Source organism: Zootoca vivipara, chromosome 2, assembly GCF_965207765.1.
Source record: "Zootoca vivipara chromosome 2, rZooViv2.hap1.1, whole genome shotgun sequence".
Classification (NCBI taxonomy): Eukaryota; Metazoa; Chordata; class Lepidosauria; order Squamata; family Lacertidae; genus Zootoca; species Zootoca vivipara.
The window spans coordinates 40,581,208-40,607,420 of NC_142584.1; the positions used below are offsets into that span (position 1 = coordinate 40,581,208).

Here is a 26,213-nt window from a genome sequence, read left to right on the forward strand (position 1 = left end):
ACTATTTCCTAGTTTGAAATATTTTTTTTCTAATTTCCTGGCATTGCATGTATATGCATTTGTGCACAAGTTTATTGCCTGTAGTCTTTCCCCCTTGTATAGCCAGAATGCCTAGTAACCTACAGTTACCTCAGCTTCCCTTCTAATAGGTCATGCCGTTCATATCCTTGAGCAGCCCTGGACCTTGTTTTCACTCCATGCAGAAGATACCATCTGCCTGGGAATGCAAATGGTGCCACACCAACAATTATTTGAAGCATGTGTGAACTTCTGCTATTCCACAAAATGTGTTCTGTAAATAACACAGGCTTTTATTCCCTAGTGCAGATTTTCTTTTGTATTCCCTTCCATTTGTTTATTCTTAAGGCGTTTATATGCAGCTTAATCATAAGCATTTCCACCAAGTATTTTGTGTGAGGACTGCAACCTAAGCTGCAGAGCAGCTAAAATAGCATTTGGAGGTGGCCTTCTCCATAGGAAGCACAAAATAAGGTTTTGTTTTTTTAAAAAAAATTGCCGTGCTCGTGAAAATCATATGCAAATTGTATTTCATGTGGATTAGCACTGATCTTTCGGCTCCTGCAGTTTTTCTTGGGGTGCCCCTCTGTCAAATAAGATGCTCCACCTTGGTGAATAGCTGTTGCTTTGCTGGTCTCCAAAGTGCAGATAGAAAAGAAGTGAATTCATGTGTCTGATGAGAGCAGCTTCTGCGTGGTGAATAAGCCTGATGGGAAAACTCTTTGAGGACTAAAGTGTGTATGGTGAAGATTGGCACAATTAAAGACAGTGCCTGCCTATATTGCTTGACAGCCCTGTGCTCAGTTTATCTGCCAGCAATGCAGCCTAGTAGTTGTGTTTTGGATACATTGGGAGAAGAAGGAGACACCGGAGGCTTTGAAAGATTACTAGGGCTGCATCTCTATTAGTCCCCCATGCTCTGGTGTTTATCTTGGCACAGGTCAGCCTGTGAGGCTCTTGTGCAATTGGACACAGTCGATTAGTTCCATAAGCTGGATTCATGGAGTCTGACCAAGCCAACGTGAATAGAAAATGCCTTCATCGGGTTCACTGTTTAAGGGGTGCTCTCAGCTCAAATGGTGTAATGGAGAGTTATTTCTGTGGCAAGAGATGCTTTTAACATCTGGGCCTTTGTTGTAATGAGGCAAATGGTGTGTTTCTGCTCTTTCCCCCTGGTTGCTTCTATTCAGCCAACCAATTTCTTGTTCGATTGTCATCTGCAATTTGGGTTGCAGCAGCGGTTGAAGATGTGTGGGGAAGGGAGCATAATTAGGAAGGGAAATGGCTGGAGAATCTAACCCCCTTGGGCCAACCCAGTCTTGTATACAATATACTGTCTCCTGCAGCAGCTAGCATAATAAACCTATTACAAGAAAGGTAGAAGAGCCCCTCTAGTGGTCATTGGAATGATGTTTTCACACATACCATGTTTCTCCTAAAATAAGACACATCTTATATTTATTTTTCCTCCCAAAAAACACACCACGGCTTATTTTCGGGGGATGTCTTATTTTTTTGAGCGGGAGCTGGCAACCGCGCCACCGGCCGAGCAAGGAGGAAGCACACGTGCCCTCCCAGTGTTCCCCAAGGGATCTTGTGGGCCGATCCCTCCGGACCCTCTTGGCTTTGGGGTCCCTCGCTCCCTTTTGCCGCCGTCCTCCCCGCCCCCGGGCGAGCGCCTGTCTCTCCCCAGGGAATGGCATCCACACGGCGCGCATTCCTGAGCCGGCGGAGGGGCTGCTGGGACTTGTTTTGGCACAGAGGACCAATTCCTCCATTCAAACGCCAGTGTGCAAATCTGCCCTTGCCTGCCTATAGCCCGGCCCCCTTTGGGCCCGGGACCAGGCTGGTGACTGCTCCCGCCAGGTGTGCGTGTGTGTGTGTGCAAGGGACGAGTAGGCGAGAGTATGCATGGGCGAGAGGCGGACCGGGTGCGGGGCTAAGACGGAAGACGGCGAGGAGGGAGGAAAAGGGCGGGCGCGCGCCACCAAAAGACAAACGGAGCGGGGAAAGTGGACCAACTCCCCCGGCTGCTCCTTCCGGCTCGGGAGTTTGCTCCTTGGGGTGCCCGATTCCGCCGCGGCAAGAGGCGGCTGCACGGGAGCCGCTTCGGGGAGCAAAGCGCCGCGCGAAGAGCCTGGTGAGAGGCAGCTGCGGCTGCAGGTGAACTGGGGGCGAGCGCCCTGAGCACTGTGGCGGTAGCGAAGAGGCGCCCAATCAGCCCGCTTCTCAGCTGATCGGGCGCCTCTTCGCCACCACCGCAGCGCTCAGGGCGCTCGCCCCCAGTCGCCCACGCAGATCCCGGGCTTCACCTGCAGCCTTCCTTTCCTTACCAGACCTGCTCCCCCCCCAGCTTATTTTCGGGGGATGTCTTATATTTATTCTATTAATGAAAAGCCTGACATGGCTTATTTTTGAGGACCGTCTTATTTTAGGAGAAACACGGTATATTGGGTATCTTAATCCACAACAGAAATTTGCTGAAGCCCTAAAGCAGGGGTGTCCCCCAGAAGCCTGTGTCCCCCAGAAGTTGCTGGACTATAACTCCCATAATCCCAGACCATTAACTATACTGGCTGAGGCTTTAATTGACTACCCAGCCCCTCCCTATGCACTCCAGATCTCATGAAGGGAACCCTCTTAAAGGAAACAAGGGCCCCCCCAAAATAATGATTTCTGCATACTCAGAGGACTTTCTGGGAGACATGCAGAAGTATGTAAGTTTGTGAGCTGAAAGAGAGAATAACTTTTTGAAAAGAGAAAAAAAAACATTGTGGGCATTTTAAGACCTTTAGAATGTCAATGACATCCAGGAAAATAGACTATTTACTGGTGCAGTTCACCTCTGTCTGAAGAGGGAAATTCTAGGTTCATGTTGCACCCCCAAAGTAAGAGGTGCTGTCTTTTTGCCGCTAGCCTCTTCTGGGAGGAGGTTGGGTGCCAGGGAGGGGGCCATGCTGCTGTTGCTGTCCATTTACAGCAATGTTAAAATCCTGGGTTTCCTTCATTGTTTTATGTGAGCAGCTCTTAGTTCTGCCCTGGAGGATGGAAAAAATGGGTCAGATTGGAAGTTGGGCATGCTGTGTTAGTCTAGCAATTATGTCTATGGCTGCAGGCTGTTGAGCCATAGAATGATGGTGTCAGTTAAAAGTGGCAAACAGAGGCGGAGGTTGGGGGATGCATGCCATGAGGCTAAAATATTTTCACCCTATATATTCCTCTTTTTTGGTAATTAAAAAAAATAAGGTGCTCGTACTCATGTCTTGATAAAAGTGCTGTGGGTACCAGCACCAAATGGCTGCCTTGGCAGCAAAAGGTGCTTGCACTCCATATTGGTGAGTGCTGCCCTCCCAGAAGCAATATATACACACATGCATACATATATCTCAATAAAACGCTTGGATTCAAGACTGGCAACCAGCCCTGAACCCTGGGCAAGTTAGCATTTTATAGCAGACTCGGGGAATGTTTATAACATGTGGGAAAGCAAAAATATGTGAATCTTGAATAGTACTGCTGGCCTCCTGTTTCAGGCTATGTGGAACCCTGAACATTTAGAATAATTTTCTCTGTATGCCCAAGCAGCTGAATTAAATCCAAAGGCATGCCAGATACATTAAAATTGAGAAAAGGTGAAGCCCATTCCTTTGTTTTTCAGATCTAGCAAAAAGATTGTAAAATGCTGACCTATAGCTCCCATCATTCTTGACAGTTCCTATCATTCTTGACAGTTCCTGGCCATTCTGGCTGAGGCTTATGGGAATTGGAGCCTAGTGACATCTGGAGGGCCACAAAACTTTACAGAATGCTCCTTCCTTTTGCAAACCTGCTTCAAAGCATTCTGGTCAGTGAAAGTGCTTCAGAAAGGAAAGCTGAATCTGCTCTTCCCCAGCCTTCTCAACTCAGGCTGTGGGTACCATGGCCACAGAATACAGCTCTTCGTGTTGGGTCTGTAATAGAGGGGGAGGGAACAGCTGTCTTTGGAAAGGGCCATAGCTCAGTGGCAGAACATATACCGTGTTTCTGTGAAAATAAGACACCGTCTTATATTTATTTTTCCTTAACCCCCCCCCCCCCACACAGTGGCTTATTTTCAGGGGATGTCTTATTTTTTAATTACGCGTCCAGCCTCGCCTCTTCCTTGGGGCCCTCCAGAAGTGCGCCTATCACTATGTCTTATTTTCGGGGTATGGCTTATATTGCGCAAATGCTTAGAAATCCTGCTATGGCTTATTTTATGGGTATGTCTTATTTTAGGAGAAACAGGGTACATCTGTGTGCATTGAAGGTCCCAAATTCAATTGCTTGTACCGCTAGCAAGGTTGAAAAGGTGTCTCACCTGCCACCCTGTGGAGTTGCTGGCAGTCAAGTGCTGCAGGCAGTGCTGAGCAAGATGGGCCAATGGGCTGATTTTGGCACAAGGCAGCTTCTAGTAATTAGAAAACATTTATTAGATGTGCGTTCCAGCACAGAAGGCATCCGTTGCACAGAGTTCAAATAATGGTTTAAAGCAAATCTATCAAATAAGCCGCTAGATGAAATTTCACGAAATGGTAGGGGCCATTAGTGTGGCAGATGAAGAAAATGTGGGTAGCTCTTGATGGGTTAAAAATAGGGCTAGCTGAACATGCCCACGCTTGCTGTACTGTAGGGGAGTGCTGAGACTCCCAATAACTTTTTGTTTCTTAAAAAAAGAAATCTACAAAATTGCATGAGCGTTTCTTCAAAGGCACTCTTCAAGCTGGATGATTAGAAGCACTGCAGAATGGCAGGTGAGCTTCAGAGTGAGCGAGTGCCTCGTGTTCCACATTGGGACACACAAACTCCTGCACAGACACTGATGGGATCTAAATGAGCTGTCACTACTGCCAGCGAGGACTTGGGGTCATGGTAGAAAGCGCAGTGACGTCATCTCAATGTGCTGGCGCAGTGGAGGAAAAGCAAATCTGATACTGGGAATTACTATGAAAAGGGACTGAAAATGAAACGGCAAGTACGCCAGGATGAGTCTCTGGTATGGCTGTGCTTGGAATGCCAATGTAGTTCTAGTGGCCTGGTTTTGAAAAAGAGATCACAGAAGGGGAGGAAAGTAAAGAAATGGGAGGCTAAAGATATTCAGGTGGATGGGACTTCCTTTGAAGAGTTTAGGTCGCACACTTACCAGTACTTAGTTCACAAAATTAGGAATGGTATGGAAGAAACCAAAACATTGGAGCATGAAGTTTTCTAATAATTTGACAGCAAGTTCAGGGCAAATTAAAGCAAGCACTGTTTTCAACTTATGGAATTCATCCCACAGTTTGGAAGGCCACTAACATTGTCACTGTCACTGTCAACTGGAATAGGTTTAGCTCCCATAGATGGGTCTATCAATGGCTGTAGTTCATGGTTTGCAGATGCACTACATCTTTCCTTACCAGAGGAAGGACAGACAGGATGATTGTTGAAATCATGTCCTAGTTATCAATTTTCCAGGGGTATGTGGTTGGTCCTGGTTAGAGACCAAATACTATACTTTATGAACCTAGAATTCTGACCCTGCAAGATTAATGTTGCCAAGATCCAACAAAAGGAACAAACAATTACTTGCACTTTCACACTTGTATTATGTTTTTCCAAGGAACTCAAGGTAACGTATGTGGGATTATCAGTTTTTTCCTCCCAGCAGCCCTGTGAATTAAGTTACGTTGCTTGTGTGATTTCCCCCTGCCCCGCCCCACAAAAAGACCCCTTCAAAACCATTGAGCTTCATGGTTCAAATTCAGTTATCTAGCCACTACAGTGCCATTTGAAAGCTGGGAGAACAGGAGATTAGCACATCACAATTATAGTCTTGAGCAGGGGTCAGCAAACTTTTTCAGCAGGGGGCCGGTCCACTATCCCTCAGACCTTGGGGGCCAGACTATATTTTTTTGGGGGGGGGGGAATGAACAAATTCATATGCCCCACAAATAACCCAGAGATGCATTTTAAATAAAAGCACACATTCTACTCATGTAAAAACACGCTGATTCCCAGACCATCTGTGGGCTGGATTTAGAAGGCGATTGGGCCGGATCCTGCCCCCGGGCCTTAGTTTGCCTACCCATACCCTTCAGGAATGTTGTAAGTTCACTGGGCAAGGAATTGTACAGCAGTCAGTGATGATGAGACATGTGGTTCAACTCCATCTGGTAACCCAAGAATGAGAGAGGTTGTCCTAAGGAATTTTTTTCCTGTCCCTGGTGGCCTATCTAAATTTTAATCCAAATAGTTTTTTTAAACCACAGTTTCTCTTATTTGAAATATACATATTGATACGGGATTATTACTTCTTTCTCTGATTTGGCATGTAAATGCACATGTTTGTATTGCAATGCAGTGTCTTGAGTTTTGTGTGCCATAACTTGGAAGCCCATACTGCTAGGGGACATCAGCTTCATTATGGAGCCAGACCAATGTTCAGGGCTCACTTTCAGGCAAAATAAACTCCCAGCCCCTAAACCGCACTCTGAACCTAACACTAAACCAAAGCTTATTAAACTATGGTTCATGAAACCATGACTTAGTGTTTTGTGCAAAGCCTGCCTAGTGGCTTGACTATGGTTTCTTTACTGCCAACAAACCATGATCTGAAGCTGTGGTTCGTTGCTGGTTTATGACCCTTAATTTGTTGTAATTAAGGTTTGCAACTCTCACCAAGCCAAACACCCTTTCTTAACCATGGTTTGTTTGGGCTCCCCACCCCAGATGCTCAATGAGCTACAAAGGCATGAGTCGAGAGCAGCTGAAAATTGAACCAAACTTTGGAGAAAAACAAGCCATGGTTTGCTTGCTCATCTGTGAGACAACTCATGGCTTGTTTTAACAAACCGTGGTTTAGTGTTCTGTGTGAACCAGGCCTCTGTCTGGAGAACAGAGCAGCCATCAAGAATGCAGAATTGCTCCCTCCCTTTTCTAGACCTCAAGACAGGGTTGATGGTTTAGTTGGAGGCTCTTGGGCAATGACGTGGGAGCTTCTAACCGCCTGAGGTTAGATGAGATCATAGTGCTCAGCCTGGCCTTAAGGCTAATGGTTCTCTGTCGCTGTCGGGGGGTCCCTCATGGCTTATGGAAGAGGTCAGTGTTCTGGGGAGGGGTGATTGCTGCCCCTTTTTGGAGGTGGGCACATGGAGCTGAAATATAATGCTGAGATGGCCCTAGGAATTGTCTTATGTGGCAAAAGAAATCTCCTTGAGGGGTGGGGAGGGGGCTGGGATCTGTGCAGGAAGGTGTGAGCTGGTGGCGCTCTGTAAGCAATGTGGATAAAGCAGGAGACAAAGGGAAAGTAGGTCAGACAGGCTGAGCTGCAGCTCCACGTCTGTTTGTGTGCGTGTCTCGGGGAAATCCAGCCGCTCTGTGCTGCAGCATGAAGGAATTGGGTGGGAGGATTGCTGTGAAGGTTTGGAGTGGGAGGATGCTCTGAAAGCATCCCCAGACTGCTCCTGGCCGTGTTCCCTTTGTGTCAGGTACCTCTCTTGTAGGAAAGAAGAGGCTGGTGCAAAGCAACCTTATTTCAGGGGCTCCTCCATTTTACCATCTTCTAATCTCATGCCAGGAAAAACTGCATCTCCATGATGGGAGGGGGGGCGGACTGAAAATGCGCTTTTTCTAGTGGATGCAGGGGCAGACTTAACTCCACATTCTGAACTGGGAGCCAGGATCCCTAGAATCTATAGTCAGGCTCCATTTCTGTAGATGGTAGCAAACTGTTCAGCAAATTTACCCTGGCTGAGGAGTGTTTGCTTGGCCTTTTCTACTTCTCTTTATGCAGATACAGTTGTACCTTGGATCCCAAACGCCTTGCAACTCAAACGTTTCCGCAAACCCGGAAGTGAGTGTTCTGGTTGGCGAATGTTCTTTGGAAGCTGAACATCTGACGCAGGTTCCGCGGGTTCCGATTGCTCCTGCAGCCAATCGGAAGCCGCGCCTTGGTTGTTGAATGTTTTGGAAGTTGAATGGACTTCCAGAACGGATTCCGTTCGGCTTCCAAGGTACGACTGTATATGCTGTGCTTGACCCCAATGGATGATGGGATCTTGAGGGCTTAGTTTGTAAGGTTGTTGTTTCATAGAATCATAGAGGTGGCAACTGCCAACTGCAGTATTGTTGATAAGTGGCCATCCAGCCTGTTGTTCTTGATGCTAATATTTAGTTGTTTTTCTCACAGAGTGACCCAAAGAAACTTACATTGAAAACAATAACAAAAAACACAGCAATACAATTAAAAGGCAGGTCTGATACCGGTAGATTCCCGGTCAGCATGAAAAGAGGCCACAATTCCGCCCTTCAATTTAAAGACCCAAAGCCTGAGTGAAGAGAAAAGTCTAAATATAGATAAAGATGGCACCAGGCATGCCTCCCTGGGGAGAGTATTTAACAACAGGGAGCCACCACTGAAAAGGCCTTAATGAAAGAGAGTCATCTACCCCTTCCAAAGCATTCTGCTTTACTGTTGAACGGGTCATACCGTCAGGAAGTTCTTCCTGATGTTTGGTCTAAATCCAATCCTTTTTCTGTAATCTAAACCCATCAATTCAGGTGCCATCTTCTGGAACAACAGAAAACAAAGTTGCTCCATCTATGTAATAGAGAGTTATTGCATTGCCTCTTGATAGTCTGTTCTCCAGGATGTAAAATTCACTGACTCCTTCAACCATCCCCCAAAGGGCTAGGTTTCCAGGCTCTTCATCATCATTGTTGCCCTCCTTTGAAAACATTCCAGGAGTGAGGCAACCCTTTAGAAAGTGGGTGTGTGAAAAGTGTTTGGGGTTCCTTCCCAGCTCAGCAAGGGGTACCAGTCTAAGAATGCACCCAGCCCCTTCCTAGTTAATCAATCAGTACTGCTTTGCCAGTGAACACAACCTTTTGATGTTGGCAGAAAGCTGTGTTACATAGATGGAGATGCTGGAAGAGGGAGTTTAGTATGCTGATTCTGCTTTCTAAAGCCCAGCCCTGGGCTACTTCTGGAAATATCCTCTGCCAGAGTCCCCAAAACTCTGGTTTATATCATGACAAAACAAAAAAAAAACAGAATTTGGACGATGTTCAGCTTGCATAATACACAGAATTAGCATATAATTATTTGATCACTTTTAATCAGCCAAATTTATTTAATTAACTGATTAGATTGTGACTCTAATTGTCTTCAGAACCCACACAAGTGGTAACAGCATGGGGTATTATTTCTATTGTGCAGCTGGAGTAGAGAGAAAATGATGGGGTTCATGGGATACAGGTGAATGATTAGGGTGGGTTCAGGGTCATTCTCTCTCTCTCATTTACCTGTTTACCTCTAGATCCTTTACCAGACATTGAATCCACCTTTCTAAGCTTTATCTTTCCTTTGTGGCCATGACTGCTAGAAACTGTCTAATCTGAGGCAGTTACGCCTAGTTGGGTGTTCTCATCTGCAGCTATATTTGACATGTTTCTGTCGGCAGTAGATGGGTTTTTCAGCCTGAAACCTGTTTGGACATGGAGCATTTCCTTGGTTCTGTGAATTTTCTGTTCCCAATAACCCTTTTTGTCGTCATGTTTGGTGCTGTTACATACCTGTAGCTTCAAAAAACCTGATTATGCAATTTAGAGAGTGTACAACTATCTACGACGTGGTAGTCTTCCTGCTTTGGATACATGGTGTGTGTTGGAGCACCAGGTAGTTTCTCTTAGACAGACACAAGACTACCTTCCAGGTTGGATCTGATCTTTTGTACATTATAGAACACAAGGTATGCAGTGGCCATGTCATGGCTGCTGGTGTCTGCGTACAGGTCATCAGTTGGTTTGCAGTCAGAATGATATTGGGAGCCCTTACGGTAGTTCAGTGCTGGTGGATGTGTGGCTCTCTAAATGTCTATTCCAGCTCCAGCTAGTGGTCGGGGAAGATGGGAGTTGCAGTCCAACAGCATCTGGAGGGTCACCGGTCCCCTCTCCCCCATGTTTCAGTCACTGTCTCAGCACATGGCAGGTGCTTTTACCATGAATGGCTCACCTGTGGCTAGGAACTTTAGAGTCTCTGAGTCTTGAATGATTCCACTTCACCTCTCATGATTGACATTATTGGCTGAAATCCAGAAGGGCCCGTGCTTCCTCAGATTCTTCTCAGAATTTCATTCTTGGAAGGTTCCCCACAACTCCTAAATTGCTCTTTTAAACTCCCAAAAATAAGTTTGGGGGTTGTGGCATGGGAACCTTTTTGAAGGGGAGAAGCTGCCAGTACATGCAACTGCCAGTCTTGAAAGTCTCTAGTTGTGTGTGTGTATTTTTGAAACTTGCAGAGCACCTTCTGAGTTGGAAACTGAGGAGAAAATGTGTGCATGCAAACAGATGGGACATACGCTTATCTCTAGACTTTGGCCCTACGGTATTTTAGATGCTTACCCTCAGGGGGCAGGATTCACCTAATGAACCCCATCAGTGGAAGCTCTGCACAAGGCCCTCAAATCGGCTTGAACAACATGGAGGGAGGGAGATGGTTTCATCTGGCAAGTGGAAATCCTTGCATAGGCAGAGCATTTGTCATGGTGCGGCATTGAATTTCACATCTGTATGACTCCTCAAAAGCCTTGTGAATGAGATGTGGAGAGAGTGGGGCCGGCCTTCCTTTTTCATGAGTTTACTTATTCCCTGCTCTTGCTTTAAAAGGCTGGATGTCCAAATGTGGCCCAAAGCTGTTTGTGACTTGCAAGGATTGGGCACAGGTTGGCCCCCCAAATAAGCATCATGGTGACAGACCTAAAGCTGAGCAGCCATGATCTTTAGCAGAGGTGACCGGTTGCTACTGTATTCTCCAATCTGGATTTAGGGCTCCAGTGGTAACACAGACTTCTCAAATATTTCCACAGGCTAGCAGTTGGCTATTTCTCATCTAGAGTCTCATGGCTTGAGCCTAAAAGAGGAGGCTGTGTTTCTGCCCTCCAGGGAATGTTTGCTCCTTAGGAATCTGACTTGTTGAAAGGTGTTGTCTTCCCCTTTCCTGGTGATTCAACAAATAGGCCCGTCAAAGAAATGAGAGCTGGCAGACTTGAAGGGGACTCCTGTTTCCCAACATAGCCTCTTTGACTCCTAAAGAGTGTTCAGCAGCTCAGACCTTCAGGCAACATGCTCTCTTGTCAATGCTCTTTCTCTGCCTCTGCTTACTTACAGTGAAGGAGTTTCTTGCCAAAGCCAAAGAAGAGTTCCTCAAGAAATGGGAGAGCCCGTTGCAGGTATGATACCTCTCTTCTCGTCTTGATATTTTGCCTTCCTTCCTCATCTAGCCATAGCAGCCTGGGTCTTGTTGCTTCTAAGCTCTTAGGCCTGATTTGAAAGTGACACTGACCTGGTTTGCATGCAACCACCCGCCAGAGTTAGACAACTTATGGCTTCACAGGAATGTGCATATGTGTTGGTGCACACGGCTTAGATTGTTCCCGTGTACCCTGCCTCCTTTTGATGTGCTGGAAAGAAAACAGACCAGGGTGACAAGAATACACGTGTACAGTTTCACACAATACATGTGTATAGTTTCAGCTCAGAATATGTGTGTACAGTTTCCCACAATTGGTGTTGCATTTAAGTAAGGGATGCACTGCCTAACTGAATGCTATGGTGTGCTGCTGCTGCATGCATTGAAACAACTGCCTTAATATTAAATCCATTACATCTGTATCCCACCTTTCCTCAAGCTGGTGTACATAGTTCTCCCCCATTTTATCCTCACAGCAGTCCTGTGAGGTAGGTTAGGCTGAGAAACTGCAACTGGGCCTTTGAGCTTCATGACTGAGTGGGGATATGAACCCTGGTGTCCTGGGTCCAGGTCTGACCAGAGTGTTTCTGGCTCTCCTGTGCTGGCTATGTGGAAGCCCATTTGGGTATGCATTCACTTGTTACCAGTTGTAACTTTTTAAAACAAGGCTTTGGAAGGATCTTGCCAAACCTTTGTTATCGCTGGTTACACCAAAGGCAAAAGTCTTGATGCTGCTGGTGGACATCCTAAATTATTCTGCTGAAGAAATGGGCTCTGAGACTGGTGTTTCAGTCCCCAGGTTATTCTGGAATTGCCCCTTTTCTAGGAATAATTTTTGCAGGGGTACAATACAGGAGGAGAGTGAGGTGTCCAAGATGGAAACACAGGAAGAGAATCAGCTTTGGATTAGTTTACCTTTTGCAGTTCTAAGACACCTTTGAAGATGTGTCTGACAATAAGGTTTGCCAGTGCCCGGGTTGCTTGCATGACAAGGAACAAATAGTCAAGATCTTTCCAAATTACTAAGCAAGCCTCGGAAGCCCTTCACCTATCACATATACTCCTTGGTGTTAGCAGACCATATTACAGATAGGGGAATGCAATCTCCCTCTTGTTGAATAAGGTATTTTCTTCCGAGCAATATCTGATGAATACCTCACTGCTCAACTAACAGGTCCGATGCTTTAGCTTTTCAGCAAATAACTCCCAGAAGGTGACTGCCAAAATAACTGCTTCATGGCAATAAAATGACTGTGTAAATTGGCCCGGAAATTTGGATGCTCTCGCTGTTTTGGCTTGTTCCATTTGCTGCCCCCTCCATAAAGGTGTCATTACATCTGGTTGTATTTTGCAATAAGTGTGATATTTGGGGATATTACTGTTTTTTTGTCAGGCTCTCAGGCTTAACCTGTTGCTGCTAGTTTCTAGGTTATGACAGATAGTGTAGCGAGTGTTGGGTGTCTGTACAGTCCTTTTTGTGGATTGAGTTTGATTTTCTTGCTGTTCAGTATGCAGGAGGATTGTATGTCTTTCTCTCTAAAAACTCGTCTTTTGCGCCCTCTTGTGGTAAAAAGCTATCTGTGTCTCGCTGCAAATTTCAGGGAGAAGAGTTGACACACCACAGGGATGCCCCTCTTCAATAACAGTTGCTGCTTTAATATGGCATGGGAAGACATGGTACTGCCTGAAGGGCTATCTTTAAAATGAAACTAGTAAGCTGGCATTTTGAACCCTCATGGCCACTTAAGGGTCCTCAAAATCTGATGGCTAGAGCCTGGTATCCTTGACAGATTGTCTTCCTCTGCTTTTTATATTATATTATTATTAATATTTTCAAAATCCTTTTTCAGAATACGTCCAGCCTGGAACACTTCGACCGGCTCAAGACCCTGGGTACAGGCTCTTTTGGGCGAGTGATGCTCGTGAAGCACAAGGATACCGGGAATTACTTTGCCATGAAGATCCTTGACAAGCAGAAAGTGAGTTTGAGCCTGTCATTGAGTTCTGAGAGTTTGTGCCTGAGGTTGGCAAGAGGGAGGCCCAACTGACTCTGGTTGACTTCCTTTCTGTCTTGCAGGTTGTTAAGCTGAAGCAGATCGAGCACACCCTCAATGAAAAGCGCATTCTCCAGGCTGTGAACTTCCCATTCCTTGTCAGGCTAGAGTATTCTTTTAAGGTAAACGGTGTCTGTGCACTCTCTCTCCCCACCCCGTGCCTAAATATTCATTCTCTGGCTTTCTGGTCCTCTGGACACCTGCTCTGCTGGATCAGATCAAAGGCACACAGTGGCCAACCAGATACTTAAGGGAAGCTAACCACTTCTTTCCGCCTCTGTATGGGCTTGTGGCTAGCTGAGCATCCACCATTGCAGGCAAGCCCAACTGGCTGGATACTTTCTGTGCTGGTACAGTAGAGGTGCAGTATGCTTCCCGTTTGGGAGCAGCCTGGGTGGGTGGATCTCCTGGGCTAGAGCACACATTGTTATGATAGGCCCTCAAAACTCTTCCTTATGATAGGCCTTCAATATTTTGTTTTGTCCTACCTCTTTCTGGCGTTTGTGCAGCTTTGGGCAAGTAAACAAGTGGGCACTACAGTACAGTATAAGCATACAGAATGTTTAAGAAAGCCAACAGTATTTTATAATTTTGTGTTTGAGTCACCCAGAGAACAATCTTACTGGGTTGCCTTATATGAATACAGTAAGTAAGGCTGCAATCCTAACACCACTTACCTAGGAGTAAGCCCCATTGAATTCAGTAGGATTTACTTTTAAGTCAGTGTGAAAGTGCTATAGGGAACATGTAAGTCTGGACTATGTGACAAGGCAACTGTGCCTTGTCTATTAATGCAGCTCTAAATCAAGGTTTTGCAGGCTTCCGTTCACCTCAGCTACATGGAAAGGATATAAAAAGCCATTGAGTCCTACCTATACCCACAAAGGGCAGAACCATTTTTTTAAAAAATTGCTTTGAAGGAAATAGGCATGTTTATATACCCTTTGTGGCTGTAACCTAAAACCATGGACAGAGTGTCTGTTTGAAAGCTCAACCAGAAGAGGAGGCCTCTGCTGCTGTCTCATAGGTTCCTTCCCATTTTCCCTCTGCTATAGCAATCCTTGACAATGCCGTGTCAAAAGCTTACCTCTCAATCAGAATAAAGCCTGAACAAATACATTCATGCTACCTTGCAGAGATTGTTTCAGTTGTAGACTTTGGGGATTAAAAAAAAATCTTAATTCTAAATACTATTTTCTCTGCAGTAAGTCCCATTGATGTTAGTGGGACTTGCTTCCAAGTTAGTTGCCATTAGACTGTGTGTATAATCCATTCCCTTGGCAGTGAGAGTAATTCTATAAGTCTACAAGAAGATCCTTGCTGGATCTGCCCAACAGTCCATACTAGCCAACCAGGTGCCTATGGGGAGCCACAAACAGGACCTGAGCGCAACACTCTTTTGTTTATGAACTGGTGTTGAGAGGCCTGCTTCCCCATAGTGGAGTTTCTATAGTTATCATGACTAGCAGTCATTATTAGTCTTATGACCAGGTACTAGAGGTTTGAGTTCACCTTAGTAGGTGCTACTTTTGAAGTTGTTGCCTTTTTTTTTTAAAGGTCATGGCAGGAAGAGACCCTGAACAGAACATAGCACTAAAACTAAAACACTCTGCTATAGAAACAGTTTTGCACCAAGCAAAACTATATGATCGTTGTGCAAATGAATGGGGACTAGAGGACAAAGAACTTGTATACATTCAGATTTTAAAGAACTTGCATTTATTCAGTGGGAAGCAAGGCAATAGTGGTAGAGAGCGATGGACTAGGGAACAAACGTGAAGATTGGAATTGGGGGCAGTTAGGAAAGTGTAGCCATGCCAAAGAAACGAAGTACTGATCTGAAATGCTGGGACCTGTTCATTCACCACCACCTAGTCTACAGGCACTGTATCAATATTTTGGTTTTTTTATCTGCAAGATACTTCATTTTTTTAAAAAAGGAAATTGGCAGGAACTTGAATTCTGTGGTGTATATACAGTAGTCCTTTCTCCAGCCCAACAGCAAACCCAGTTTCTGTTCTAGAGTGCTCTATGGATGTGTGAGTACCATAGCTGCCAAGTTATCCCTTTTTTTAAGGGAAATTCCCTTATGCTGAATAGGCTTCCTCGTGAGAAAAGGGAAAACTTGGCAGCTATGGTGAGTACACTGGTGCAAGTGTCACTGCAGAAATGCAATATAGAAGTAAATAAATTGGGGAACTGTGGCCCTGAACATACAAGGTTGGGGTGGGTGCAAAGCAGTGTTGGCCAGGACCCTGAGTTGTTTCTGCCCTTGATTACAGGATAACTCAAATCTGTACATGGTGATGGAATACGTCCCAGGTGGTGAGATGTTCTCCCACCTACGACGGATTGGCAGGTTCAGGTGAGTGTGCTCCACTGTCATTGTAAGATTGGGATGATGCTCTCAATTGTAGGAACAGAAGAGCTGAGAGTTGGGCTTCCTGGGTTAGAACAGGAGGAAAGAACCAGGTTTCTCTTGTTCTGAACTTTAAAGTTGAGTGGAGGATATCTTCCCCTTCCAGCAAGCCCTAACTTCTGGGGTAGAGAATATGCAGTTTAGAAAAAGTCTAATGATAGGACAGAAGCTGCATTTGCTTTGACATTAATTCCCATCCTCCTGGATGTGAAGCTGGTGACTTGCAAGGAGCAGATCATTCCTATCAGAGTGTAGTGACAATGACACTGAGTTCCTGATGATTCTCATTAACACTAAGGGGCAAGGGTGGCCTGGCTTGACAGGCCCGTATGAGTGGAGTGCTTTTCATCAGAGGATTGTTAGCGGAGACTTCAGTATAGAAGCTACCACCATAGAACATGCTTCTATCGTGCTTTGTGTCCATTTACTGTATGGAAAGCGGGATGCTTGTTAACATGCTCTCATTTAACTGTGTAGTTATGTGCGCTTCAGATAAACTGCCATCTTGTAGAATAGTCTAGAACTGGCATAGCACTGAGACTGAGTGACGGACCAGGAAGCCCCCAGTTTGAATGGTGCCTCTGCCAAGAACTCAGCCACATGGCATTACGCAGAGTTCTGTCTCACAGCCTCAGTGCCACCACCTGCAACACGAAGAGTAATTAGTAACAACCTACCTTGCAGGATTGTTGTAATGATTACACCTACATAAGAAGATGGTCAGAATAGAGGAAGAGATTCTGCATGCATTGTGCCAGAGGTGGGGCAGGGAGAGCATGAGTGAAATGTGTGAGATAACTTCCAGCTGAAGACTCAAGGTCCTGTTGAATGGGGAACAGGGGAGAGATCTGGTCTTACGGTATTGGTTTGTGGCAGGGGTGGAAATCTGAGCCCTTTTGCTGAGAGTACAGCTCCCATCGTCCCTGACTGAGCTGGCTGGGACTGATAGGAGTTGGAGCCCAACCCAACAGTGCCTGTAGGGCCACAGGTCCTCCATCCCCGGTTTATGGGGATCAGTGAAGGTGAAGACTCAGCTGGCATACATTGGAGATGGCTCGTGAAAAAGCTCTTCCCCCCTTTTGTTGCAGTGAACCTCATGCCCGGTTTTATGCCGCTCAGATAGTGCTGACTTTTGAGTACCTGCACTCACTAGATCTCATCTATCGAGACTTGAAGCCTGAGAACCTCCTCATTGACCAGCAGGGCTACATTGAGGTAATGCTGCTCCCGTCCGTTCTGTGAGATTCAGCCGCACAGCATTTTGAGCATTCCTATCCTTGTCAGTATGTCTAGGAATACTGTTTCGTTCCCCAAATATCTGAAACAATTAGCTTTTTAAGAAAGGAGTAAATTTTGACAAGCATAAGTAACTTATTAGGAAATTCTGGAGTTGACATAAAATCTAAAGGCGCAACTCTTTCTATCATTTGTGCTTTGATTATCAGGAAGTCCATCCCCCCCCCCCAAGTGGTGCCTCCTTAACCAAATGTGCTCCAAACCACCAGATGCACTTTTCCTATTTGGGTGGCAAGTGAGGAGCATGTTTGAAAACATTCATTACGAGCAGTCGCTGTTTAGAAAGAGATACTTCCCTTTGGAAACAAAATCTTCTCTCTCATAGATTCCACCCGAAACATCACCTCTCCATGTGCTGGGATTTGTGCAAGCCTCCATCACTTCCTTTGTGCTGCTGACCCTGCTGGTGTGGAGAACTCAGCTTTGTTAATTTTCTCTTACCTCCAGGTGACAGATTTTGGCTTTGCCAAACGAGTGAAAGGCCGAACATGGACCCTTTGTGGGACTCCAGAATACCTGGCTCCTGAAATCATTCTGAGCAAGGTGAGACACCTGTACCCAGGAACAGTGTTTTGGGCCTTGTTCAGCCCAGAAAGAAGACTGTGTCCATCTCAATATATTGCAGACCCTCTTCTTGTACACTGCAATTAAGTGCCGGTCATCCTTGGTGTCTGTGATCTGAGCCTTCTTTCCTGTTTCAGGGTTATAACAAAGCTGTGGACTGGTGGGCCCTGGGTGTCCTCATCTACGAAATGGCAGCCGGCTACCCCCCATTTTTTGCAGACCAGCCCATTCAGATATATGAGAAGATTGTCTCTGGGAAGGTAATATTTCAGCGTAGAGGCTTGCATGCTGGGTACAGGATATTACAGATATATATTACAAGATGTAGACCATCTTGTCCATGGAGAAAATGCAGTACTTCCCTAGAAGGCATGTTAGAAATTTCCAAATATCTCACACTATACAGTGCATACATTTATAATGTTCAGTGAAGCGTGGACCTGCTGGTGTTTACCTGCCAAATAAATGTTGGAGTAGGTGGAATTCAGCAGACTGTGAACGGAAACCCCCTCTGTATTTTCTTGGCAAATTTTCCAGCTATTTTTTGGTGCTGCTTGCAGCTTTCACCACAGGAACAAATGTCTGGAAATCTAGATGGCTGCAGTTATATTCACAGTCTGACCTTATTTTGAGGAAAAGGGCAGATCTGTTGGCTTCATTTGAATATTGAGTCTCAAATTTCGTATACTTTAAATAAACTTAAGGCTTTTCTCAGCAACACCTAAGATCTTCTATTGAGTCAACTAATTGTTGACGAAGAAACATGCATTGTGGATAACAGTTATTCTGTGGCACTGACCGCAGTTTACTTTAGATTTGAAATTTGTTCAGGTGTGTTATGGATCTCCGCAATGTCCTTCAGCAAAGGATTTGTCCTTGTTAAGATTGCTGTGATACTATTATTATTATTATTATTATTATTATTATTATTATTATTACTATTATCATTATTATTAGCACTTAGTATCACAGTTGGGCATAAGGCATTACTATTAACTACAGTAGGACCTCGATTTACGAGCTATTCGACATCCAACGTTTTCAAGTTACGAGCGGAAAAAGTGGCCGCATGCTTACGATTTTTCTGCAGTTTCCTCGACTTACGAGTTTTTAGATGCGGTTTCCTCGACTTACGAATTTTTCCGTTTCCAATGCATTCCTATGGGAAACCACGTTTCCTATGGGAAACTCGACTTACAAAGTTTTCGACCTACAAGTGTGCATTCGGAATGGATTAAATTCACAAGTCGAGGTCCCACTGTAGTTGAATTAATATTAATAGTTGAATTAATATAAAAGCTACCAGAACTTTGTTTGTGATAGGTTCTTGCATCAGGACAGCTCAGCTAAGGTTGCATATAAAAACATAGTCAAAATGTTAGGTGCTCGATCAGGTTTGGTTCTCTGCAAAAGAAATTTATAATACTTGTGCACCTCTGTGAGGTGGGCTTTTACTTAGATAAGTCATCCAAGTAATAATGGCTGAGGGTTAAACACGGTTGGTCATGATGACAGTCTAGCACAGATCTCAGCAGAATGAATAGCAAGTAACCATTAATCAAGATTAGGTGCTCTGCTTAAAAGAGAAACGGAATCTGGGTAGAAGTAGCTCCTTTCACAACACTAAGAGAAGAGGCTAAGCCAGACTCTGTGGTACTTATATTTGATCTTGGTGATGCTTGTATAAAATTCCAGTCTTAGATTTAAACTAGTACACTAAATGTACTTAAATATAGGGCATGTCTACACTACAGATTTGAGCCAGATTTTTTCAAACTGATTAATCTGTTTCCACCATTCTGCCAAGGAAACCTAAGAGCACTGCTTGGGTATCCTCATTGCTTCATAGAATCACATTACCTAATGCCTTAAGCCCCTTTAAAAACTGGTGTAAAAATGTGCATAACCTAGCGCCACATCCCCACGAATCTCTGCCTGATAACATTCTACCTTTTTATCTATTTAATATCTTTCTGTGGTAGAACAAAATGTAGGTTGCAGTAAGTACATATACGTGAACTGCGCTGAGATCTTTGGATAAAGGGTGGTATTGTTGTTGTTGTTTAGTCGTTTAGTCGTGTCCGACTCTTCGTGACCCCATGGACCATAGCACGCCAGGCACTCCTGTCTTGCACTGCCTCCCGCAGTTTGGTCAAACTCATGTTCGTAGCTTCGAGAACACTGTCCAACCATCTTGTCCTCTGTCGTCCCCTTCTCCTTGTGCCCTCCATCTTTCCCAGCATCAAGGTCTTTTCCAAGGATTCTTCTCTTCTCATGAGGTGGCCAAAGTATTGGAGCCTCAGCTTCACGATCTGTCCTTCCAGGGAGCACTCAGGGCTGATTTCCTTAAGAATGGAGAGGTTTGATCTTCTAGCAGTCCATGGGACTCTCAAGAGTCTCCTCCAGCACCATAATTCAAAAGCATCAATTCTTCGGCGATCAGCCTTCTTTATGGTCCAGCTCTCACTTCCATATATCACTACTGGGAAAACCATAGCTTTAACTATACGGACCTTTGTCGGCAAGGTGATGTCTCTGCTTTTTAAGATGCTGTCTAGGTTTGTCATTGCTTTTCTCCCAAGAAGCAGGCGTCTTTTAATTTCGTGACTGCTGTCACCATCTGCAGTGATCAAGGAGCCCAAGAAAGTAAAATCTCTCACTGCCTCCATTTCTTCCCCTTCTATTTGCCAGGAGGTGATGGGACCAGTGGCCATGATCTTGGTTTTTTTGATGTTGAGCTTCAGACCATATTTTGCGCTCTCCTCTTTCACCCTCATTAAAAGGTTCTTTAATTCCACCTCACTTTCTGCCATCAAGGTTGTGTCATCTGCATATCTGAGGTTGTTGATATTTCTTCCGGCAATCTTAATTCCGGCTTGGGATGGTATACAAAGGGTGGTATACAAATTTAATAAACAAATAAAATAAATAAATAAATATAGCCACTTTGCCAGTGCTTTTTTCTTAGGGCGTTTGCTCCTAGGGCTTCTGATTTAAGATCTTCAAACCCACTAGCCACCCTGAATTTCATTTAGGTGAGACACATTGTCAAGAAGCAAGCGCAAAGAGCACCTGTATTATTTTTAAGGGTCTTCTTGCTGCCGACTTCTTTTGCCAAACTGCTTCTTAAATTGTTTTCAGTTTTTAAAAAGTAGTTCAGGGGACATTGCCTCAGTTGTACATTTGTGTGTGCATGTGAACTTCTCTCTTTCAGCAGTTCCTGTGCCAAGCCAGTCAGAGCATTTTTTAAAAAATTCAGAAGTTATAAATCAGTTTAAAGAGAGAGAGGCAAGCGTTCCAAGTGTGCCAGTAAAAGCCCTCGTTCTGTCCCTCTTGTGTTTAGAGTGTTTCCAGAAGGATATGCACCTCTCTGTCTCTATGACAGCTAGAAGTTCTTGTTAGAATAATTTCTAGGATTTGTGGGAATGTGCAATGTTAACATTTAAGGACATAAGAAGAGCTAGATTCTGCTCTCACAGATTCTGCTGTGATTCTGTGAGATCCTGCTAGATTCTGTTCTCACAGTGGCCAACCAGATTCCTATGGGAAGTCCTCAAGCAGGGCATGGGTGCAACTTCCCAAGGCCCCAGTTTTGTGATAGATGTTGCAATTGCAGACATATGGTGAATTAGTGCTTTGGCTACAGAGCATAATGAATCTCACTTCCTGCCCTGTCAGATTTCTCCTGGAAGGCAGAGAGATTAACCTGTTCTTGGCTTCTGCCTCATTGCACCCAGGTTCGCTTTCCGTCTCACTTCAGCTCAGACCTGAAGGACCTGTTGCGTAACTTACTTCAGGTAGACCTCACCAAACGCTTTGGCAACCTCAAAAATGGAGTCAATGACATCAAGAACCACAAGTGGTTTGCTACTACTGATTGGATTGCCATCTACCAACGGAAGGTAAGGAGAAGTAGCAGGGTGCAGTCAGAAGAAGGGGGCGGGTTTGTGGTGTCAGCCCACAGCCTTATTTCCAAAGCAGAGGTTTCTACTATCACACTGCCAGAGAAGTAATGCCAGATCACTGTGGGTGTGTAGTGCTGGTACACAAAGCCATCCAAACACGTGTATCACCTTTTTGAAGCGTATAGCTCACAGCCTCACAAACAAGAGAGCCCCCCACCCACAAAGCTTATCTCTGTGTTGAGAAAACCTGCATGTAAAGCAGCTCTTATATTTCAGTGGAACTTGCAGGCCCAGTATTAATGATATGGGATCTCAGGACATATTGTGATTATTAGTTATCTGTGAAAAGATCCCAGGATCTAGTTAAATCCACTGTTGCAGCTGTGTTGGAAATTGTCATGTCTTCTTTTAGACCTTCCCTTTGTGAATTTGACTGAAAGCTTCAACCCCACAGCTGCTAATGGCATCTGGATGCTAAAAACCTCCTCTGGTCACATGTTGCTTTCCATGGTATAGGCCTGCGGCCTTCCAGATGTTGTCAGACTCCAGTTCCAACCTTACTGGTCAGGAGTTTGAATCCAGCACAGTCTGGAGGGCCACTCCTGGTATAGGCTCTGCTAATGGCCCATATGTAAGTCATTGCCCATAGAACATGATGAGAGGGCAGGGCTGAGAAACCCCTTTGTATGAAAAAGCTGAAGGGAGGCAGGATAGGATGATGTCATCGACCGTGTTCACTGTTAGTTCTGCTGCCTACCTAATGTGCAAATATTCTGGAGATGAAGGTTTTAAGTTTCAGTTCCCCCTAAACTGGGGGAAAATAGCAGGCCCAATTAAATACATCTCTGCCTTGAGAGGAGGAAGCTGAGCAGCAAGGCAGGGGCCAGTAGGTACAGCTTCCATTTTGGCTGGGCCTGACGTGCATATTTGTTCAGTCTGTGCCTGCCTATTTGCCTGTAACATGCAGGTGTGGGGAGAGCCATGTTTTATGTCAGGGTGGGCATACAAGGAAGGGGATCAAGGGCTACTCCGTCCACCGTCTTCCTTTTTGTTTTATTATAATTATTATTTATTGAATTTATATACTGCCCTATACCCAGAGGTCTCATGGTGGTTCACAAAGCAAAATCAAAATATAAAACCACAAGACACATTATCAAAAAACAACAACAACCCAATAAACACACTCCGACAAAAAAAACACCCCACTTTTAAAAAGGGCATAGGATGTCAGTCAAATCAACCAAAGGCAAAAAGGAACATTTTTGCCTCATGCCTAAAGGTGCATAATGCTGCTTTGAGACTATTTCCTCCCAAACCAGTTTCAGTATTAGAAGTAGAGTGGGCTAAAGGGAAGGGAGATTAAAGTAACCCAAGTGTGGCAAGGTAAAGGAGGGGTAAGCTTTGTTTCCCTCTCCTGCCAACTCATTTTTGATACTCAGAAAGTAGATCTCAGCCCCACCTGGAAGATAAGCAGTCAAGGACCTGATTAAAAAACACAGGCATGTCTGGCTTGGCCTTTCGTGGGCTCAAGCTATGAGTGAGGAAGATCTCATGTTGCTCTCCTTGCCTGTGGAATAGGCTCAGCTGTATCCAAGGGCCACATTCCCTTTTGGGCAGCCTTCGAGGGACCACATGTTGATGGTGGGTGAAGCCAGAGGCCAAAGTGAGCAAAGCAGTGGATGTGAATTTTATTGTGTAATAGGCTCCTTTCTACAGATGCTTGCACACACACACACACACGTGCACACACACACCCTCTGCCTTCCATCCAGGCAAGCAAGAGGTATTACCAGAGCCCAAGGATCTATTCCAGTCAGGTAAGGGTGGCCAGTCAGGTGTGTGGTCTGGGGAGGGTCCCACAGGTCAGAGAGGAGTACATTTGCCCCTCAACCCTGAGGTTCCCCTATATGACATGCTAGCTCTCTCTCTCTCTCTCTTTCCTGCCCACCTATTTTTGTTTCTGGTTAAATTGAGAAGGAGCTTAAACCAATAACCCCACAGGAAGCCCAATTTCACAGCGAATGGTATCATTTCTTTCTCCTAAACCCATGCAGACATGACCTCTAATAACTCCTCGCTTTGTCCCCTCCCATCCACAGGTGGAAGCTCCCTTTATACCAAAGTGCAAAGGCCCCGGCGACACAAGTAACTTTGACGACTACGAGGAGGAGGAGATCCGGGTGTCCATCAGTGAGAAGTGCGCCAAGGAGTTTGCAGAATTTTAGGGCCAGTCCCCCTTGCTTTGTGTGCCCAGGAAACGGAAGGGCTGGATTTGATCAGCCCCAAGGGCCAGAGTTCCTTGCCTATATGTTAATTTGGGGAGGTGGGAGAGTGTTGAGGTTCACCTGAATCAGTTTGGGCAGAAGAGAGAAAAGGGGAGTTCATTTTGAAGCTGTGGAAAAGGCAGCAGTTGGAGTGCCATCCATCCACCTCCCACTGAAAACTGTAAGGTGGCTCCCAGCCATTCTCAGGCAGGTTTTAAACAAATTCCCTTCCTCCTCATATTGACTCCAACCCCCCTCCCCACCACCACCACACACAAACCCTAATTGGACAGTCCCTGGTTTATTGGTGGCTTTATTTTATTTTATTAATTTTTTTTAGGGGAAAGGGGATATATTTGCCATTCATCACCCCCTATGAAAGGTCTGGTTCATGGGGCACTGCAAGAATTTCTGGGGGGGGGTGCGGGTTAGGGCAAGAAATAACCACATCCACACAGCACTTTGGTGTTTAGACCAGCACTGAACAGGTTAATGGCCCCACCCTCTCAACTTCCCCTATGGGACAACTCCTGTCCTTTTATCAGTCCCCCCCCCTTTCCAGGCCCCTTTTATTATCTTTAAATAAAAAGTTTAAAGAAATAGTTGACTGGCTTTATAAAAAAGGGTTTTAAAAGTCTAGGCAGGGCACAGTGCTTTTTTATACGCTCTGTCTCCCGCACCGTTAAATTAAATTCAGCAGGAATTTTAACTCTGTAAAAACAACTGAGTTTTAGCATGAAGAATTTGTGTGTGTTTTTTGGATAGAAAAACACTTTATTTCCAATCTTTGTCTCCCTATTTTGGGGGAAAGAAGGGGGCAATAGTTTTCACACCTGTAGGAGGGAGCAGTGACTGGTTGCCAGCTGGCGAAGGCATACTGAGAGAAGGAACCTTGTCTCAATTTGTCTTTCTTAAATGTGCACACACCCCTTCTCTCTCTCTCTCTCTCTCTCTCTCTCCCCTCCCCAGTCTCCCCATCATCACCACCACCCTCCAATCCAAATGTCCCAACATGAGTTGTTTCCCCACTTCAGGCAACTCTTGGAGCATCTGCCTGAACGGAAGAGAAACAAGCAGGATCTAGTCCACCCTGTGAAACATCAGATAGACTCTAGCTAGTTGCCATGGTTCAAAGGGGCTTCTCTCATTTGGTGAGCCATCAGGGTGGGAGAAAGTCCACATAGATAGAGCTTGAACGTCGCAGGCAAAATGCATTGGCTGCTAGGATCCTTACCCTTCCAAACTCAAACCTCCAACATCTGTTTTTGTAATACAAGGATCTTTCCAGTCTGTTGGTAGAAACTCCATTGCACCAGTCCTTAAGGGCTCCATTGACCTGCTATATTTTTTCTTAATGTTAAGATGGTAAGGAGGGAGTGGAAAATGTAAATCCCGGTATAAACAGAGGTGGGTAGGGGCTTAGAAACAAAAGTGTTGGGAAGGCCCATTCCATTTTGACCTGCAGTTCTGATAGGGAATGAGAGGTGGCATCTGTTTTATTAGAGTCTTTTCTCATGGATGCGGAGGGAGCTGTGACTCAAAGATGAGGAGGGGGAGCCCATTTCTCTCCATTAAATTTGTTCCGACTCTTTCCTCCCCCTTCCTTTCCAATGCAATGCCTCTTTGTGTTCTGTCTTCACCTACCCCACTCCAAACACACTCTATATTCACCAGTTTAGTTTTCTTTTGTTTTCTTTCTGTGGCTGGGGAGCAAAGCAGTCTTCTTTAGATTGATAGATGACATATAACACTTACAGAAGCACTGTCAGGAGCAGGCAAGCTTTGCTCGCCCCTCCAACTCCTCATCATCCTCTTCCCACCAATAGCTCATTGGCCTCTTCTATGTTGGGTTGGGGAGACAGCGGGAGTTAAAATACCCACCAGCTCCCTGCCTCAGAAAAAAACACTTCTATGTAATCCAACAAAACTTGTTTCACTGAGAAAAAAACAAACCCTACTTCCTCTTTAACAGTGTGCTTTGTTGTAAACATATTTGAAACTATTACCAATAAAGTTTTGTTTAAAAAAACCCTGAACTTTTATTTCTGAAGCGTGACTTAAGACAGGGTGGTGCGGAGAAGAGGAAAAAGTGAGGGGCTGCGATGACATTGAGAAGTTTGAACGCTAATACAGGAGACAGTACTTGGGCCTTCCAAATGGCAGGCGCTAAATGATGACACTGGATGGGAAGCTACGGAATATATCTTCTTTGAGAGCAGTATGTGTGCTCACATTTGCCACTGACACAATGAGATTCTTTACCGACGGTTTAATTGACATGCCTGAAGGTAAGTAGATTGAGGGTATTGTCTGTCCTGATCAACTTTAAGGAGGTCAGCTAACAAAATGGATTAGCTAGTTTTAACTTACTAGCCAATCAATAATGCAATAGCAATATAAGTGATATTTTGAGTCTATTTAATTTTTAGTTTGTGGGAATTC

The 26,213-nt window shown here is 45.0% G+C and overlaps 1 protein-coding gene across 5 annotated transcripts in view; it reads left to right on the plus strand.

Moving 5' to 3' along the window:
- PRKACA (protein kinase cAMP-activated catalytic subunit alpha) overlaps window positions 1-25,420 on the plus strand; it is a 58,564-nt gene extending 33,144 nt beyond the window's left edge. For all 5 annotated transcript variants that reach the window (XM_088661696.1, XM_035104841.3, XM_088661695.1 and 2 more), the window contains 9 exons: window positions 11,185-11,246; window positions 13,117-13,245; window positions 13,344-13,442; window positions 15,603-15,685; window positions 16,828-16,954; window positions 17,483-17,578; window positions 17,737-17,859; window positions 21,337-21,501; window positions 23,607-25,420. In XM_088661696.1, coding sequence (XP_088517822.1) covers window positions 11,185-11,246; window positions 13,117-13,245; window positions 13,344-13,442; window positions 15,603-15,685; window positions 16,828-16,954; window positions 17,483-17,578; window positions 17,737-17,859; window positions 21,337-21,501; window positions 23,607-23,732 — 1,010 coding nt within the window. In that variant the 3' untranslated portion in view covers window positions 23,733-25,420. The remainder of the gene's footprint in view (window positions 1-11,184; window positions 11,247-13,116; window positions 13,246-13,343; window positions 13,443-15,602; window positions 15,686-16,827; window positions 16,955-17,482; window positions 17,579-17,736; window positions 17,860-21,336; window positions 21,502-23,606) is intronic.
- The last annotated feature ends 793 nt before the right edge of the window (window positions 25,421-26,213 follow it).